This window comes from Prionailurus viverrinus, chromosome A3 (assembly GCF_022837055.1).
Source record: "Prionailurus viverrinus isolate Anna chromosome A3, UM_Priviv_1.0, whole genome shotgun sequence".
Classification (NCBI taxonomy): domain Eukaryota; kingdom Metazoa; phylum Chordata; class Mammalia; order Carnivora; family Felidae; genus Prionailurus; species Prionailurus viverrinus.
Window position 1 is genome coordinate 38992088 of NC_062563.1, and position 20034 is coordinate 39012121.

Sequence of the window (20034 nt, forward strand, 5' to 3'; positions counted from 1 at the left end):
GTCCAAACAAAACAGATAGGGATGGCCATGTAAAGCCAGAGAGAGAGGCCTCAGAAGAAATCAATCCCACCAACAACTGGATCTCAGACTTCTGGCCTCCAGAACTGTGAGGAAAATAAATTTCATAGCCACCCAGGCTGTGGTACTTTGCTATGGCAGCCCAAGCACATAGTAATACATAATGCAATTGGAAATGCAATCATTTAATAGACTTTTAATGATATGGAAGAATTATTATAAAATGTTTTAGACGTAATACTATGGCTAAGTTATTGTGGTTATGTTAAAAACACCTTAATTTTTAACAATGCAAGTGAAAAATGTTGGGAAAAACTGGAAATTATCAACCAGGAAAATGAAGAATTTGCTAGGGTATGGTATTCTTTTCCAGTATTTTTTTTCCTAAATTATATCCTAAATTGTTTTCTATTTTTTAACAACTTATTGAGATATAACTTATATTATCATACAATTCACCCATTTAAAGTATACAGTTCAATGGGTTTTTCTACATTCATAGAGTGATGCATTCAGCACCATAATTAATTTAAGCACATCATTAATTAATCCTCAAGGAAACCCTACACTCCTTATTTATCACCACTTAACTTTCCCTGTCCCTCATCCCTCCCACCTCTAGGAAACTACTAATCTATAGGTTCTGTTTCTAGAGACTTACCTACACTGGGCATTTCAAATAAATGGGATCACACAACATGGAGTCCTTTGTGACTGGCTTCTTTTGTGTAGCATGTTTTCAAAGTTCATTCATGTTGTAGTATTTATCAGTATTGTATTGTTTTTTATTGCCAAATAATATTCCATTATATTACTATAATGTAGTATTATATACTAAATTATATTACTAAAAAGTAGTATTATATACTACATTTTGTTTGTTTATCAGTTGGGGAACTTTAGGGTTGTTTCCACTTTGTGGCTATTACGCTGCTATGAACATTCATGTACAAGTTTTTGTGTGACATGTTTTCATTTCTCCTGGGTATGTACCTAGGAGGGGAAAAACTCAGTGTTTAACTATTTGAGGAGAGCCTCCTGACTGTCTCAAAGTGTCTGCACCTCGTAGAATAAGTTGAGAAGTGTCTCCTCCTTTTCTGTATTTTGGAAAAATTTGTGTAGAACTGGTAATAATTATTTAAATGTTTGGTAGAATTAACCAGTACAGCCATCTAGTTCTGGACTTGCTTCCTGGGAAGACTTTTGATTACCAACTCAATCTCTTGTTATAAATCTATTTGGATTTTCGAGTTCTTTTTGAGTCAGTTGTGGTGGTCTGTATCTTTCTAAGAATTTGCCTCTACCTCTCCATGGAAAGCACTTTCCAGATGGATCCACATAGCTTACTCGTCCCTCATCTTCAACTTTTTGCTTAAATGTTACCTTCTCAATGAGCACCCTCCTTACCACTCTCCCGTCAGCACTCTGCGTCCCCTTTCTGCTTCATTTTTTCCTCTGGAACTCAACCCTTTCTAATCTACCATATAACTGACACATTTGTTTAGAGGTTTGGGGCAGAGGAGCACCATGATGAGACTCCTTCTGTTGCCAAGTGGACTAGTAACTCTGGATGCAGGGAGGCCAGTGAGGACCTTGTTGTAATTTCTCAGGTAAGAGATGATCTGGATGGTAGCAGTGGAGAGGGGGAGAAGTGGTTGGATTTAGGACACATTTTAAAGGAGGGCCAATAGCATTTACTAACAGACTGTTTGTTTCTTTTATGCTTTTTTGAATTTAAATTTTAGCTAACATACAGTGTAATGTTGGTTTCAGGAGCAGAGTTCAATGATTCATCACTTACATACAACACCTGGTGCTCATCACAAGTGCCCTCCTCTTTTTTTTTTTTTTAATTTTTTAAATGTTTATTGAGAGAAAGAGAGCATGAGCAGGGAAGGGGCAGAGAGAGACAAAGACACAGAATCCGAAGCAGGCTCCAGGCTCTGAGCTGTAAGCACAGAGCCCGACGCGGGGCTCGAACTCAAGAACTGCGAGATCATGACCTGAGCTGAAGTCAGATGCTCAACTGACTGAGCCACCCAGGTGCCCCACAAGTGCCCTCCTTAATACCCATCACCCATCTAGCCCATCTCCCACCCAACTTCCTCCATCAACCTTCAGTTTGTTCTCTGTTTTGCAGAGTTTCTTGCAGTTGTAAAATAGGAGAAGAAGTAGATTCAAAGATTTCAGGTTGATGGCCCCCAAAGACCCTTCCCTCTGTATTTATACAGTTATGCAGTCCCCTTTTGAATCTGGGGTGGGCCAGAGGACTTGATTTAAGCAATAAATGTGGCAAAAGTAAGGCTGGGCCAGTTCTGACCTAACCTTAAAAAGGCCTGGTAGTTTTTGCTTTTATGCTCCTGGGAACCTTGAGCTGCCATGTCTTATGGGAGAAGCAGCATGAAAAGACCATGTAGAGTGGTCACGAGCAGAGGGAAAGGCCCTGAGCCTGCATGTGGAAAAAAAGGAAGCTCATCCAGCCCAACCCCCAGTTCACACTCCTGCTGAATGCAGCACACCTGTGACTACCAGCAAGTGCCACAGAGAAACCACTGAGAGAAGCCAAGCCACGTTGACAGAATTGTGAGAAAAAAAAATAGTTGTTGTAAGATTTGGGGAGAATTGTTATGCAACAATAGAAACATAAAAAGAGGACACCAAGAATTTTGACCCAAGCACCCAAGAGGATGGAGTTACCATTAACTGGATGGAAAAGATTGTTAGTTAACAGGTTTGGAGAAAAACATGGGTGGACAGATTATAATCTTACTACTTATAAATGAAAAAGAGCATATTTTTCTTCATATATTAGAACAAAATCTTCTTCCTGGATTTTCCAAGGCCAGAAAAAGCCATTTTAGGAGCACCTTTTTGGAGAGTGACATCAGTGATTAAGAAAACTGTTTAGCATTTTTTTTCTTTCCAGCTTCTGAAGCTCTGTTGACAATCAGTGAAATCCCCATCAAGGCAGAGAAAAACTCAGTTTTTTCCAGCTTTGCCACTGTGGTTTCAGGGCTTCAGTGACTCTAGCATGTAAAGGAGAGACCACTGTGCTTGCTTTCTCTCCCGCCTTCCACAACTGGTCACGGTGAACCACCACGGGCTTGGCTGATGGGCTTCTGGTAGCTGAGAGCAGAGTCTTGGAGGGAGGCTCTTGCCAGTTTTAGATTTAATCCTTCCTGTGGCCACACACTTCAGAGACAGCAGTATATGGGCAAAGAAAAACTGCCTGGTTAATCTGGTCAGCCTGTAGGTCTCTGATGATAGGCATCTGGGTTAATACCTTATGAATTTGAACCCAAATTAAGTGTTGGGAAAAAGTGGTGTATTCATTAAGAATTCCTAATGTCCCAGGGCAAATATTAATGTAAAAGGATTACTCTTATGTGGTCAACCTCCCATTCACTCACTCCCACCTATATAGCTCACCACGTTTACACACCCACATCTCCTTTCCCTGCTTAATCTGCATTTGGGGAAGGTTTAGAACATAGCTAAAGTCAAAGAAATTAATCATATTCACAGGGGCTCATTTTTTCTGGGCTCAATCTTTTCTTGGACTAGTGTTCCTGGGAGGGGGGCCCATAGTCCCCTTTTGGTCCTTCACCCCATGACTAACCACTGCAAGCTTAAGTTGGATAGGAGACTGGGCTTCATGGCACAAAGGGATTCACAATGTTGAGCAATTGTAGGGTTTATGTAAAAAAAAAAAAGTTGATTTTAATAAACATTTTAGTTAAACATTAAAAGTTAATAGACATTTTAAGAAAAATGTTGGGAGGCATTTTTAAAAAAATTAACCACAAAATTATGTTGGGGATATCTAGGCTTGAGAGGTGGCATTCTGAAAGTGGATGCCATATGAAGTTGTTATGCATGGTCATGGTGGACATGTGTTCATGACATGGGAACACTGGCTACCATTGTTTCGGTCTCTTCAAATCTCTTAACTTCATAACACACCTTTGGCTATGGTCTCTTCCCAGTCCCATTAACACAATTCCAGTTTCTTTCTCTTAAGGAGTCCCTCAATCCTTGATGGAGAGCTGCTATTTAGCTTGTTTATTCCCTACCTCCTTAAAAGTATGCACTTGTCTCCTGCTGTCGGGTGCCTGTCATCACTGACTTGGCTATGAACTTCCTTCCACTTTTTCTTTTTTAATTTTAATGTTTTATTTATTTTTGATAGAGAGAGAGAAAGAGAGACAGAGTATGAGTGGGGGAGGGGCAGAGAGAGAGGGAGACAGAATCCAAAGCAGGCTCCAGGCTCTGCGCTATCAGCACAGAGCCTGACCTGGGGCTCAAACTCAGGAACCGTGAGATAATGACCTGAGCCAAAGTCAGCACTTAATCAACTGAGCCACCCAGGCTCTCTTCCTTCCAGTTTTGCGGCACATCCAGCCTTATCACTTGGAGAATATTCAATCAGATATTATGGATTAAAATGGTTCATCAGGAGCACAAGGCAGGAAGAGACTCCAGTGCAGGGCACAAGTAGATTGGTGAATTCATCCTCTCAATCAGAAGAGGGTATAAATGCCTCCTGGCCAAGAGTATGTAGAATGGATTGTTTCTTAGTTTCAAGTGCCCAAGAAGCAACCCTGAGACAGGGTGGCAAGTACAAACAGTTCATCTGGGAGATGACCCCATGAATCATAAAACAGGGGCACTAAGAAGGGAATAGGGAAGGGAAAAAAGTCAACACAAGGTGTATTAATAAGTCAACTGCCACAGGCGGCAACTGAAGCTTAACTTCTATGGAAAATCTCTCAAACACAGTGTGAAACACACACCCGACTTATACCACCCAAGAAGCAAAGGAACTAGTATGCTCATACAACTTCCGTTCATCAACTGTGAGCTGCTTCTGGGCCGTGCTGATTCCCTGACACTTCTGGCCTGCTGTGTGCAGGGACAGTGCAGTTTTCTATGGTTCCAGAACAAGTCCTGAGGCATAGAGGTGCAGATACTAGCCTTTACATGTTGTCTGGGGGCACTCTGCAATGGAGGATCAATGGGCAATGGCAATGGTCTGCCCTAGGACACCTGCTCAGCTGGCTTTCAAGGGCAAGTAAGACCTCACAGTGCTCATTGCAGGGATCTGTACCCTGAGAAAACAGATGCTGACTGTATTGTTAGTCTGTTAGTACTGAGACAGATTTCCACAGAAGTCTTAGGATAAAATATATGTACTGAACAACATTAGCTGAACCAATAATAAATGAGGTAATTCTTATTAAGTCTGGACATCTTCCTATGACATTATTAAGTGAAAATGGCAGGTTACATAAACCCATTTTGGTGTTAAAAACACAGAAAATGTATGCATAAAAAGGTCATAAAGGGTACAAGATAAAGTGTTAACTGTTGTCTCTAGGGAAGTGGAGTTATGAGTTTTGTTTTGTTTTGTTTTTTTGCTTTCCTATTTTCTGATTTTTTTTTTTTGTAATGAGCATGAATTGCTTTTATAATAACAATGACCAGATTAAAAAAAAAATCCACAGGGGTGCCTGGGTGGCTCAGTTGGTTAAGCATAGGACTCTTGATTTTGGCTCAGGTCATGATCTCACAGTTTATGAGTTTGAGCCCCACGTCGGGCTCCGCACTGGCAGTGAGGAGCCTGCTTGGGACTCTCAGTCTCTCTGACCTCCCACCCCTCCATGCACCCTATCTCTCTCTCAAAAATAAGTAAACATTTAAAAAATCCACAATAATTTAATACAATCTCAAGATTCAAGAATAATTTCCGCACTTTTCTAAATCTTCTCTTCTTCACAGCCTCCTTTCCTCCCTCCCCCCCCACCAGTGCTTCAAAACAGCCAAACCTTGCATATTTGCTGGTAACTACAATGCACCATCACCGCCTCTCAAACGTGGGAGAAAGTGAGGAATTAGGCAAAAAAGACTTTTGAGCAGCCAACAAAGAGGTTCCTATAGCCATAAACTACAATTCATCCATTTTTGCTCACAGATAAGCACCACAGACTAGCATTTAGGACGGATTTATACATACATCGATATTGGACTTCAACTTCCTGTTTAGAAGCAGCAGTGAAAAGCTGAGAAAGGGTCTGCTCTGGGCAGACACACAGGAGGCAGGGAGGAGAGGCAGAGCTGACAAGCGAGAAGGACAGTCCTGGACAAGACCTTCATGCCTCATCAGACAGCATGGACACTCTAGCCTCCTTTAAGGTAGAGCACATGGCCTCCATCTCCTCGCCCTTCCAGAAGATTCCCATTTCCAAACCCAGAGCAGGATTGCAGTGATGGCCTTGAGGGATCCAGACCAGGCTTATTTGTACTCAAGAGAACCGAGCATCCAATGATCAGGTCTTAAAAGGAAATGGAATATAGGCAGACGGTAAGTTCATCCATGTTAAAGTACTGCTTCAGAATCTTGGTGATATAAACCAGACTAGGGAATGAAGTTACTTTCTTATCTGTTTCTTTCGACTCTTTCTACTTTTGTGTGAAATGGGGTTGATTTTATATCTGTCAATATCCTCTGGTTCTGGTATCTGCTCTTTAATATCTGATCTTATCACTAAGGCACTTATACTGCCCATTACGTTGGTGCCTCAATGATTCTGAATATCACTTTTTTTCCCTCCTGGTTTGACAATATTCCTTAAATTTAAAAATTAAAAAAAAAAAAAGAAAGAAAAAAGAAATTGGAGAATGAAGCTTTAACAAACTGTTCTTGGAGGGGCTGTGCTCTTTTATACTGACCAGTTTTTAAAATCTTCATAAAAGGGTCTTTAACAAGCCCAAACTTTTAAATATGAGTAGAATAAAGTCAAAAGAAGATGAAAAGAAATGGCATTCCTGGTGAAATAGGTCAGATGATTTTCAGACTCCAAAGTGTCCTGATAGTTTTACGTGATCCAGTCCAGTTCCTCAAAAAACTCTGCCAACAGGTAACAGGTCTTTGAAAGCTTTTGAAGCCAAAGGCTCCCCACCAGCCAGCCCATCACTTACTAAGTTCTCAGCCTCATTAAGAATGAGAAACAGATATCATGGCACCAACCTGTCTACGAGAACACAGCGAGACAAATGTAATTGCCTGTACAAGGAATATAAATCAGCAACTCCCAAATCATTCATATTTACACCCACTCCATTTTGGTTGTCTTTCCTTTATAATTTGGCCATACATCGATGTCAAGTATATAATTTCATCTGGGGCTTTATCAGTTACCGCCCGAGCCATGATTATATGGTGCAGGGAACTTCCTCTTCCTGAGTGAGTCTATCTTTAGTATCTTCTTGATAGCCACTTCTTACACATAAAATCAAAAGAAAAGTCTTGGTTTTCTTATGTGGCTCCAGAATCACTAACTATAACATTTAGAAGCAATTTATCAGCTGAAACCATTGAGTTTTCAGCTGCCACTACAGCGGTCTTACTCCTTCCCTTTGTTAGTTTTTATCAACTCGCAATAAACATTTTAGGGATTTTGATACTGGCCATTCAATCATGAGCTAAGTTCAACTTTCATCATGTTAGTGTCCAGGCCTAACTGCACAAAGACAGGTTTTCAACTATCAGAATCATAGCAACAAAGATAAAGGGATGATTTCTGGAAGAAGTAACTTTTTACAAACAAAATAAAAAATGGCTCTCCAATCTAGGATTCAAAAGATTAATTTATTAGTCTGAGAAGAGGAGTCACACACTGTACCCAGTAATATGCTTCTTTTATTTTTGTGCCTTTATCTTAAAAATATATTTAAACAGGAAACAAAGATAATATTGAATTTTCCCATAAATTTTGCTTTCTTATTTACAGTGTTACATTGTAAATAACATTCCATTATACACAAATTAGGGACTGTGCATTACTGTATGTTCTCTTTACATATTCTTTCATAATATAGTACATATAGCTCGAAGATATGCAGTATTTAAGCTTAGAAAAGCTTGAGGAAAGAAGTACAAACTTTATCAATAAGACTATTATTTAAAAAGGTTCTGACCTTAATTCTCTGCTAGATTGTTTCACTGAAACCATTCTTTGTTAAAGAAAAATGCCCCATATGAGGGATGAGAATAACAGTTTAAGTTACCACAAGATCCACTTAAACTGGTTAACAAATAAAACACTGTATCACTTATTACTGTTATTAAATGGAGCACTACCACTGTCAAATCATTTAAACAAGTAGATTTACTCTTCAGTTCGGACACATTACATCAACAACAGCTGGTACCTCTTTATGAAATAAAAAATGTTTCCTGCAACTCTAGGTTTTACTTGTAAACAGTAAAGCACACATTTTGTGAAGATGATTTAGTCATTCCCGGTCTTAGGTTACACAGTAAGGAGTTTCTATTTCATCAGGGGAGAAGCAAGCACACGCACTGCACACACACGCACATACACACGCACACTCAGTCCCGTCACCTGCCGAAGACCTGCATGTCACTAAGCGCTAACCACGGCAGCACTAGTGTTGCGAGCAGTGCACGAGGCTGCAACAGGAATTATAAAATGGCGAAGATAAAACATCCAAGTTCAGTTAAAAACCCCGAAAAGCTCAGGTTCTGAAATGCCTCTCAGACGCTTCATGCTCAGCCTGAGGGTCAGTTCACTGGGCTCTCCAGGCGGCAAACCCCACCTTCGATTGCCACGGACTGTCCTGCCACTGCACCGGGAGGGAGTCTTGAAATGTGAGTCTGCAGAGAGGGAGACAGGAGAGCGTTAGAAGTGCCAGCTGTGTCCTCCCATATGTGACAAGGATGGAGGAAATACTGGAGTGACACAGACTCTCTTTGCTTCTCAGTATCTACAGAACATGAGGGTGGTAACCTTTAAGTGCAGAGAGATCTTGTTTGTTCAAATCCTGCAGGGAATGTTTACTGAGCAACTACTATATGCTAAGCATAGCACTAGCAAGTAGAGATACAGATTGAACAAGAACTTAGAATTTCATCGTATTCAGAACAGTCATGGTTTTAACGCCAACTATATTAAGTATATTCTAGTTCCTCTGAAAACTAGTAATTTATATACATTTTGTCTTCCGAACATTCAAAGCAACTGAGAATACCCGATTCATGTTTATATTTTATTCCCTAAAGGATCTGAATAACTTGCAAAAATTCAGACAATTCAACAACCTAAAAAGTGAGGCGATGAGAGAAAAGAAAAATAAGAGCTTATAAAATAAGGTAAAGACAGGCATGAGATTACCATGCAATTCTAGCCTGAGTTCTGTACCTGTGCTAGAGGCAGACTGTTGCCCTGTCTCTCAGCATCCTCATTCCACGACCAGATAGGTGGTTCATGTGTGTGTTCACAGCCTCACAACAAACCAACTGCTCAGAGGAGAACTCCTGTTCCCGGTACGAGGTCTGGGAACTATTTCTCTTACAGGGCTTCATACACACTGGGTACCATGTTTTGTGGGTGAGTGAAGACATCAGTTGTACAACAAGGAGTTTTGTAGGGCTGAGTGTTAACATCACTCAAAGGAGGCTGGCTCTGAGCAGAAGATAGTAAAAGCTGTTCCATAAAGGGTCAGGATGATGTCAGCCAGGAATTCTTTTTTTTTTTTTTTTTGACCATCTGGCTTAATCCAGGGATAGATAAATGTCGGGAGTTTCTAAGAAGAACAGAAGGACTGCATATCCCTTTAGGTAATCCTCTCTAATTCTGCTACTCTAAACAAGTTTTTCCTAAGGACTGAACTGAAGTAAGTTCAAGCCCAAGGTGAGGCTGTTAGATGCTAGTGAAGTGGCGAAGTCTAGAATGGGAATGACATCCTCTCATGCAACCAAATGTGAAACAAGCCTGTTTTAGATGGAGTAACAGCTAAGCTAACTCTGTTGTAGTTTGAGCGTGGAGACTATTCTTTAATCTCACCACACAAGTCCCATTAGAGTAGCTGACATACATCAACAACTTGGAAAGTTCTAGAGAATGGGAAGTGTTCTTTGGGCACTTAGTTTTTCTGTGTGCAAGGCAGGAAGCAACCTGTAACCTACAGGGGGGTGAGATCTGTTGCCTCAGGTGGAGAGCTGGGTGAGGCAGTCTCTGTGGTATCTCCTGGGATATGAGGATCAGTGAGTTCACTCACCATACTCATGCTTCTGGGAACCCTGTCCCAAAATCTGGCCTCATTGCTGCATTTGAGGGCCAAACTTGGGTCTCACCATATGGATATATTGTACCCGAGAAGTCCCCAGTAGGAAAACTTGTAGCTCTTTTGTTTCTTGTGGTGCCTCATTAATCTAGCAGGAGTTAGAACAGGGTGTGTTGTTCAATTCTGCTACCCAGAAGTCCTTGTCACATCAGGCACAAAAATCTCAATTCTCACAATTCTCAGTGTTGATACAGCCACTTTTATTCTTCCAGAAATTTCTTAACATGAGGTAAAAGAGAATTTTCTCTCCAGTTATCATTCATCAGTTTTTTAAAAAGGTTCTTCTAAACAAGAAAGATCCCTGGAAGAGTAGATAGAGGTCCCTCAGTCAATTTCATCCCTAATCTCACCCCCTACAGTCATAAACACCATCATGCAACTATGACAGGGATTGAAAATGTGGAAAACAGCATGGGGTTTCCTCAAAAACTTAAACATAAAATTACCATGTGGTCCAACAATTCCACTTATGGATATATATCCCAAACAAGTGAAAGCAGGGACTTAAAAAGGTATTTCTAGACCCATGTTCCTAGTGACCTTATTCACAATAGCCAAAAGGTGGAAACAACCCAGGAGTTCATAACACAATGTGATACACAGTATATATAGCAATGGAACATTATTCAGCCCTAAAAAGGAAGGAAACTGTGACACACGGTACAACATGGATGAACTTTGAAGATGTTATACTAAGTGAAATAAGCCAGCTACAAAAGGACAAATATTGTAGGGTTCCACCTATATGAGGTGTCTATTAGTCAAATTCATAGTGACAGAAAACAGAATGGTGGTTGCCAGGGGTTGGGGGAAGGGTAATGGGAAGTCACTGTTTAATGGGTACAAAGTTTCAGTTTGAGGAGATGAAAAGTTCTGGAGACAGATGGTGGTGATGGTTATACAACAGCATGAATATACTAAATACTGCTGAACTGCGCACTCAAAAATGGATCAAATGGTAAATTTTGTTATGTAAATTTTACCATAATAACAATAAAAGAATAAAGCAGAAATGACAATTTCTGACCTGGACCAGAGTAGTAGTCCATATGATAGTATTAAGAGAAGGGGCTAGTTAGGAATGAATCTACAATGCAGAGCCCCGTAGAAGAAACATTAACACCATCAGGTTCTGTTCACAAATAGGCTGGAATTCTCCAATCAGGTTCATTAAAATATCTGTCCCTAAAAGAGTAGCTCACAGGAAAACCTGTCTTCATGTTTCCCAGAGATTCAGGGAGAATACAATGGGACCTCCTGGCAGGCCTGGTGGTCCAGGCACCAGAGGCTACAGAGAATAAATTAATTGTTTAAAGATCAAAGAGTGAACATATGTCCAAGCAGATGGCCTGCAACTTGACCAGGGGGATGTTGGTCTTAAAGCAACTGATTTCCTGCTGACCAAAGAAAAGACCAGAGCTAGAAGGAAGAAATTCTTGCCCCACGGACCAGGGGACTTGATAACAATCCCTTGAGATTTACAAAAACACAGATGGCCAATTTAAACTTATCTCTGACACTCCCACCCCCACCAGGTTTACGACAGAAGAACAACTAAATAAACTGAACTGAACTGCAAAGTCTCTAGGAGAGTTAGAAAGGAAAAGAAAAAGGATTGGAAAAGATGATAGTGGTCTTGAGATAATCTGTTAACAGTACATGGCAAAATATTTCGAAAATACATGGAGATTTGTATAAATTTTGCTGTTTACATAGGACGGAAATGCTCAACTAGACAAACTAGCTAAGATTAACTTCTTAAATCATCATCTAGTCAGGAGGGATTTTGTGATTGCAAAACACATTGGCGTGATCTTGGTGTTGGGAGGAATACAATGGCCAACAATCCATCCAAATGTCGGTACTTCCCCAGTTTCATCCATCAACATGATCTTCTGATTCATCAGAAAATCACTGCCCTTGGTCTGCAAAAGTTTGAGCCGGAAGAATTTGAAGCTTTCTTTGGAAATTTCAATGGAGCATCAAATCACATTATAAACAATGGGAGCTGTTTAAGAGAATGTTTATATGAGTGTTTATCTTGAAAAGTTCTTTTAGAGAAGTGGGTTTGAATTCCTCTTGTAGCTAAAAATAGACCATTTTCTATAATGAATTTATATGTCACCATTTAAAAGCACAATAAAGTATTTTATATTGTCTGAGGACTGTGTAGATTCTTGGGTACCCTATAATCATTAAGAACTTAACAAGGTGTCTTTTTTTTTTAATTTTTTTTTAATGTTTATTTATTTCTGAGGCAGAGAGAGACAGAGCATGAGTGGGGGAGGGTCAGAGAGAGAGGGAGACACAAAATCTGAAGCAGGCTTCAGGCTCCGAGCTGTCAGCACAGAGCCCAATGCGGGGCTAGAACTCACAAACCGTGAGATCATGACCTGAGCCGAAGTCGGTCGCTCAACCGACTGAGCCACCCAGGCGCCCCATAACAAGGTGTCTTTAAGGCAATTTAAAAAGCAATGTATTTTTATTGAAATTTATAACTAATGATAAATAACATATAAAATTATACATGAAAAAGCAGCAGACAGGTTCATTTTGGGCTATTTTCCTCCACTTCTTGCTGCATGCCCCACTCATACACTTAACCATGACTCCATGTCTGTCATGTCCTTTTCTGGTTCTTTCTCATGTAAAGACTCCATTGACTGGATCCCCAACTCAAACTAGAAGCTCTTCTTCTAGTTCTAATGGCACCCATCTGAGCATTTCTCGTCCTGTGATGTAACTGTCTTGGTTTTGGTTTGCTTTTAATTTTTAAGTCTCTGTCATGGAAAGTCAATTGGAGACAGGAGCTTGTCTTACACGTACCTCTATATTCCTTGCACCTGTCAAAATGCTTGGCCTAGAACATTCGCATACTCTGGAAATGCTCACTGAGTGAAGTGACTAAAATACACCCTCAAGGGCTATACTTACACAGTCTCAGGTGCTTTAACGTGTGTGACCAACCAGTTTGATTAAAAAGTGAATCAAACTAGTTGTCATAGTAAAGATTCTTTTAAACAGATTTTTTTAAAGTAAAGACTAAACTTTTCAATTTTCCAAGTGATTATGTTTTTAGAATAAGATGGAGTTTTAGATTTCTCAGATGCTAACAGCTCCACACCAGTGGAACCCAATGGCCTTGTACTCACAATTCTCTGCTTTCTTGCTAATTCCCTGACTGACACAGAGATCCTTGAGGTTAACATTCCTTGAAGAATTATCTACTTCAAAATTAAACTAATTCACAGCCAATATTCTTAGGCCTATATCTTGCTATAAAATCAAATACATTGTATAATAACATATTTAGCCTAAGATTTCAAAATGAGAAAGTTAAAGAAAAAATATTATAGAAATTGTATAATTCCTTGATGTCCTAATCACAATCTAAGTAGTAGCTGAGACTTCCTATCATTCATATTCATGTCTTTAAATCTCTGAAGACCACCTTAGTGACTGCTCTTTTGTGGTTTCTAGAAAAACTGTAAGCACACAATTTAATTTTAAAAGTCTCAAAGCCTTTATTTAGTGGTTATATTTTAATCCATCTTTCCACTCTTAGAATTGTTGCGATCTGCCACAAAAGTCAAGGAAAGAGCCTCTTAAACAAGTTTATCCTCCTTCAGTGGGGTTAGAAAAATAAAATCTGGACAGACACAGTCCAAAAAAAGCTCTTGGAAATATTTTATTCATTGGTTTCATAATTCTGAGGGTTTGGTTTTCTGTTTTTAAAAAATAGAGGTTGCAGCAAGATAGCACAGTCAAAGCAATGCAGACATTTACAAATAGAACAAATGACACTGAAAAAAACACTCTGCAGAGACTTAAGAAACAGTATTTCAAAACAGAGAAGAGGTGTTTTTATCAACCAGAAGCTTAAACAGTACGTGCGATACACAACATATTATGCCCAATTCTAAGGTTAATCTACAGAGACAGTTTATCATGATGGCTGTGTGCATGGGTTACTGAATCAGAGCATCTCAGGTTCTGGGCCATTTCTTCTTCTTCTTCTTGGACACATGGAAGGACTACATTTCTGTTTCCTTTCAGTTAGGTGTGGCTATGTGACTGAATCAGGCCAGTGGACTAAAGTGGTATGAGCCACTACCAGGCTTTGCAGAAAATCTTCCTATGCACTATTCTCCATGCTCTTTTCTCTGATGACGGTGAGGCCCATGTGCTATAAGGAGCTTGGACCCTGGTTCACAACTTGGGAGGAGAGCATCCTGTTAATCCTAATCCCCAATTTGGATTTTACGTGAATGAGAAACACACTTCTTATTGTATTTGAGCAACTACACATTTTGGGGGTTCCTTCTTAGAGCAGCTAGTGCTATCTTACCCAATAATACAGGCCTCTGCACTTACTAGCTGCATAATCTCTGTTGGCTACTTAACTTCTCAGGCTCCATTTCTAAAATGGATATAATAGTAGCATTTATGATCAGGTTGATAAGGACTATATGAGATATTGCATGCAATGAAAACATGTGTCAATAAATGTTAGGTTATTTTTATTCAAACAAACACATAGCCATAGAACAAAACATTACATAGCACAATCTCTATTATAGATTTTTGGATATCCCAGAATTGAGGAATTCTATTTTAAAAGTTTTATAGTTTGCAAAAATAGAATGAGGTATTTTAAAGAAGTTAGCTGTATGCTAAAAGGTAAGGTTCAGGAAAATTGACATTTTTAGGTCAGTATTTTTGATAGGGGCTATTTTGCTGCTACAGATAAAATAATTAACAATTGCTAAGTATTTAGTGACTCCTAAAGGTTTGTACATATCTGCTTGCTATATAACTAATCTTCTAAGGCTCAAAAACAATGAACATACTTGGGTACTATAGAGAAAACCAAACTTGTAGAATACTGGCAAATTGCCTTCTAAAAACATGTAGCATTGTAGGGAAGACAAGTACAGCCATATATAATGATTAGAAAGCCATTAACCAAAGCCCTTATAGTGACCATGCACTGTAAGGGCAGAATACTCCAAAGTTGTCTTCTAACACCACCAAGCAATTAACTCAATTCTGCAAATTGTCTGACAATTTAACTCAATTCTGACACTTATCTACCAGGAGATAGTGTCAGATCCTCCAGATTAAGGGGTCAGTTCCACGAGACTTTTTCTCCTTCCCAATCCAGATGCCAATCACAAATCCAGATTGTCACCTGTGCCTCTGACCTACCCACTATAAATAGCACAACCGCTCCTCAAGTTTGCTAATTTGTTGGAGTGGCTCACAGAACTCAAGAAAACAGCTTACTTACTAAGTTACTGGTTTATTGTAAAAGTATATAATTCAGGAGCAGCCGGATGGAAGAGATGGACAGGACAAGGTAATTGGGAAGCAGTTCAGAGCTCCTATGCCTTCTCCAGACATGCTACTTGCCCCAGCACCCCCACATGTTCACCAACTCCACCCTATCGGGTATTCTGGAGATTTTATTACATAGGCATGACTGATTAAATCATTGGTTATTGGTGACTGAGCTATCTCCAGCTCCTCACCTCTCTTTAGATGTTGGGGGGTGGGGTTGAAAGTCCCAACTCTCTAGTCACATGGTTGATTCCCCTGGCAACAGTCCCCATCCTTAGGTTACCTTGGGGTTTTCCGTAAGTTGTCTCATTAACACAAACTCTGGTGTGGTTGAAAGGGGTTTGTTATGAATAACAAGACACCCATTTCACTCTTAAAGATGTATCTCGATTTTAGGAACTGAGGACAAAAGACCAATTATAATAAAATATGATCCCACTGCTCTTACTGCTTAGGATATTACAAGGGTTTTGAAGCTGTGAGTCAGGAACCATGAAGGAAGACCAAATAAACATTTCTTATGATAAATCATAATACCACAGATACCCAACCACAAATGCCATGGGAAGTTAGGAGTGAGAAGATGGATGTGGATCAAAGAATTGAGGAAGGCATTCCAGAGGCCTTGGCACTAGAAGGCAAGTAGAATGGGAGGGCAGAGGGACACAAAAATGACATGTTGGACCTTTGTAAGGAAGAGCTGATAAGTTTACTTGGTTTGAGCCACACAGTTTTTCCAACTTTTAAAAACTAGAAAATATTTTTGTTAATATAATTTATTGTCAAGTTAGCTAACATACAGTATATACAGTGTGCTGCTGCCTTTGGGAGTAGACTCCCATGATTCATCGCTTACATACAATACCTACTGCTCATCCCAACAAGTGCCCTAATAGAAAATATTTTTAAATGGAGAAGTTATATAAAACCATCTTGATTTCTAGCTCGTCTTGAAAAAATTGGCAACCCTTATATTCCCTCACTGAGGTGAAGCAGCAGCTACCATTTTGGCAAGAATTTTCCACAGGTGAAGCTGTGTTTCTCCTGTGGCATGTGTTCAGAAGGCACCTAATATCTAGTGATGTTCTTTCAGTGGGTTTAATCCACTGGGTTTAGGTCATGGCAGCCCGATCCTTCCATATAAAGTTTCCCCATCAACCTTTTGTCCAATGGTTGTAGCAGCCACTGATAATCATGCTTAAGACCCCTTATTTCATGAGGAAGTTCCCAAAGGGTGGTTTCCTAATTCTGTCATTCTCACTACATTAACAGCTAAAATTCATCTATGAAGAACTTTCTCTCATCAACTTTTTGATATTCCAAAATAAAGTTCACATAAGAAAGAAAGGATAAATACTTGATTCTTCCACTGCCTCAGGGTTCAAATAATAAGGCTCCAAAAGCAGCCAATCATTTTCCCCCTCATCGTTTTTTTGTGATGTTAAGAAACCAGTTTTGTTAGAAGAAAGATGGTAAGAGATTAAAGAGGGAACATGGTTTGAGGGGATAAAAGGGATGGAAAGAGAAGTTACAGCATTTTGCTTCTTCATTCATACCAGCCCGAGGCCAATTCTTCTATGTTATATAAAAAAGAGACAGAAATAAAAGAACTGTAAGAGGTACCTTCAAACTCCAACGCAAAATAAACTATATCTAGCTGGACTGACTTGCTAGTTCTGTTCTGGATGACTAATCTGAACACTCATATGTTTTAAGTCAAATACAAAGCCTTTAGGATGAATTAGCTCCTTTTGGATTGACATAAGTATTGCTGTCAGTTAATAAAGTTTGCTCAAGATCAATTTGACTAGCAGAAAGTTCTTTCATCAAAGTGAACTGGGTGTTAAGATAGTATGAGTCTGCTAAGGCTTCTGTAACAAAATACCTCATGCTTGGTGGCTTAAACAACATCAATTTATTTTCTCACATATTAAGATATCTGTAGATTTGGTTTTGCTGAGACCTCTCTCCTTGGCTTACAGATGGTCTCTTCTCTATTAGTACAACCCTAGTGTCTCTTCCTCATCCGACAAGGACTTTAGGGCCCCACCCTTCTGTTCATTTACCTTAATCATCTCATTAAAGGCCCTATCTCCAAATACAGTCACATTCAGGCTTAAAGATATGAATTTGGGGGGACATAATTCAGTCTTCAATAGATACAGATCTTAAAGTGATACAGAGTAAAATCCAAAAATGCCCCATATGTTCTGGTTTCCTTTAGTTCTCTGAGCTGAACTCCTCCTGCTCTCCCTCCTTTGCTCAGTCCTTTCTCTCTCTCCACTTGCCTTCTTGCTGTTACTCAACCACATAGCACACCCCTGCTTGAAGGCCATTACAAGTGGTGTTCTCACTGCCCAGAAAGCTCTTCCATCCTTGTCCCTGTGCCTCACTTGCTCAACTTTGCCAGATATGTACTCAAAAGCCACCTTTTCAAGAAAGTTTACTCTGGCCACTCACCTGAATCTCCCTCTCTGCCTCAATGTTTCATATGTCCTTACTACTATCTAACTAGCCATTTATTTTGCTCCTTTATCTTATTCATTGCTTGTCTCCCCCACTGGGTCATAAACTCCATGAAGGCAGGGAGTTTATCTATTTGTTCACTGCTTTTTCCTCAGTTCCTAAAAGATAGTGTGGCACATGGTAGGGGTTCAGTATACTTGGCAAACGAATAAAGAACTTCCTTCCTTCCTTCCTTCCTTCCTTCCTTCCTCCCTCTCTCTTTCTTTCTTTCCTTTTAAAAAATGTTTATTTGTGTGCATGTGCAAGCGGGGGAGGGACAGAGAGAGGGACAGAATCCCAAGCAGGCTTCGTGCTGTCACGCGGTCAGCACAGAGCCCAACATGGGGCTCAACCCCACCCAGGAACCATGAGATCATGACTTGAGCCAAAATCAAGAGTTGGTTGCTCAACCAGCTGAGCTACCCAGGTGCCCCAAGACTTTTTTTTTTTTTTTTTAATGAGGGTTGGGAAGTGAAAGAGAGCAAACTGCAAATTAGACATTTTATATTTCTTAATTTTATATTTTTAAACTTACATTTGTTATAAAATTTTAAAGAGACTTGTATAAATTAAACAGTCAAAATGATATTGAAGCTGTGGATCTTTAAAAAGTCTGAAAATAAAAGCCTGCTTATTTTCCAAGACTGACCTAGCATGATTCAACAGATTCTGTTCATCCATTTACACAACAATTGCATGTCAGTACACATATCACTTTTTTAGACAGAGAGAGCATCACAGACATCAGCTAACTAGGTAGTGGTCAAGTGCAGGCTGTGTGCCTTATGTGTCTATTATGTTAGGCCGCATTAATACAATTTTGATGAATTCAGCATGAGGAGGAATATGGAAAACAGGACTTTAGCCTAGTGAGACATCAGTGCCTCCTGCTTAATCTTACATTATCACAAGCATTTGAAGAGACAGATCTTTTTCCCTACCATTTTCCCTTCTCTTGTTAATTCTGCCGTAATTTTCCAACTGTTGAGTCCTCAGTAACTTATATTTTTCCATCTACTAACAGTGTCACATGAACTTTCTTAAAATACTATGGAATAATGTATATATTTCATAGAATGAAGACCCATTCAGCTACAGGCCAAGTTTGTCTTCTGTATTTATCACTGTGCTACTCGGGGCCCATACATTTGGTACTGTGAGTTGGCTCTGTTGGCTAAGCACATCTTATGTCCTTACATAGTGAATTCTTACCTGATGTGATAATAGTCATGCTTTATTTTACTGGCACAATGTGATAGACCTTAAATGACCGATTCCAGAGAGAAGGGCAGGAGAAATATGTCTGGTTGGCTTTATCGCTTTGTTTCTATTAGGGGCATTCACCCCTCAATGAGTGAGTTAGGAGGCACTACCACCCCCACCCTTTTCCCAGAAGTTCCTTGCCCACTGCTGTCAAGGGCTGTCTTTCAAGGAGATACAAGTTGTGAATAAGTATATTCTGAGCATTCTTTGTGTGTGGTATTAAACCTTGGAATGTAGTTTACTGCTCTAAAAATAGTGTTTGGTCTTTAGACTTCATCCTGAAAGCAGATGTCCTCAAGTAGTCGACAGTTTCACATGAACTTGCTTAATATAGTCCAGAATAATGTGTATATTTTATAGAAGAAAAGCCCACTTAACTACAGGTCAAAAGATCTGGGTGCTCACTTCCTAAGCCCCTGTGTTCATGGGCAAATCAGTGAAAGTCTCCCGAGTTATAAAATGAGGACTTTGGGTTGGATTCTCTCTAGAGTAGCCTCTCAAGTTTTAACATTCTCTAATGCTTACTTCATTTAGCTTTTGTATACATTGTTAATGAATCCAAAAACAAATGTTTTACTTTTATTCCATCATTGTCTTACACTAAAAGTAATAAATAGGCCAGAGCAATTTCAAGATGTAATTTTTAAGTTCAACTTAACAAATCAGAAATATCAACAGAATGAGGAATTAATGCCATATGTTAGTCATTTTACTGTATGTCACCCCTAACTAGTTTTCCACATTTAAAACAAGGATGCCATA

General features: G+C 39.6%; 1 protein-coding gene across 6 annotated transcripts in view; it reads right to left on the bottom strand.

Annotated features, from left to right (window-relative positions):
- Positions 1 to 7699: 7699 nt before the first annotated feature.
- TASP1 (taspase 1) overlaps positions 7700 to 20034 on the bottom strand; it is a 280411-nt gene continuing 268076 nt past the window's right edge. For 4 of the 6 annotated variants that reach the window (XM_047852763.1, XM_047852759.1, XM_047852760.1 and 1 more), the window contains one exon: positions 7700 to 8695. In XM_047852763.1, the coding sequence (XP_047708719.1) occupies positions 8603 to 8695 (93 nt within the window). In that variant the 3' untranslated portion in view covers positions 7700 to 8602. The remainder of the gene's footprint in view (positions 8696 to 20034) is intronic. The other 2 variants (XR_007150907.1, XR_007150904.1) reach the window with 1 other exon arrangement.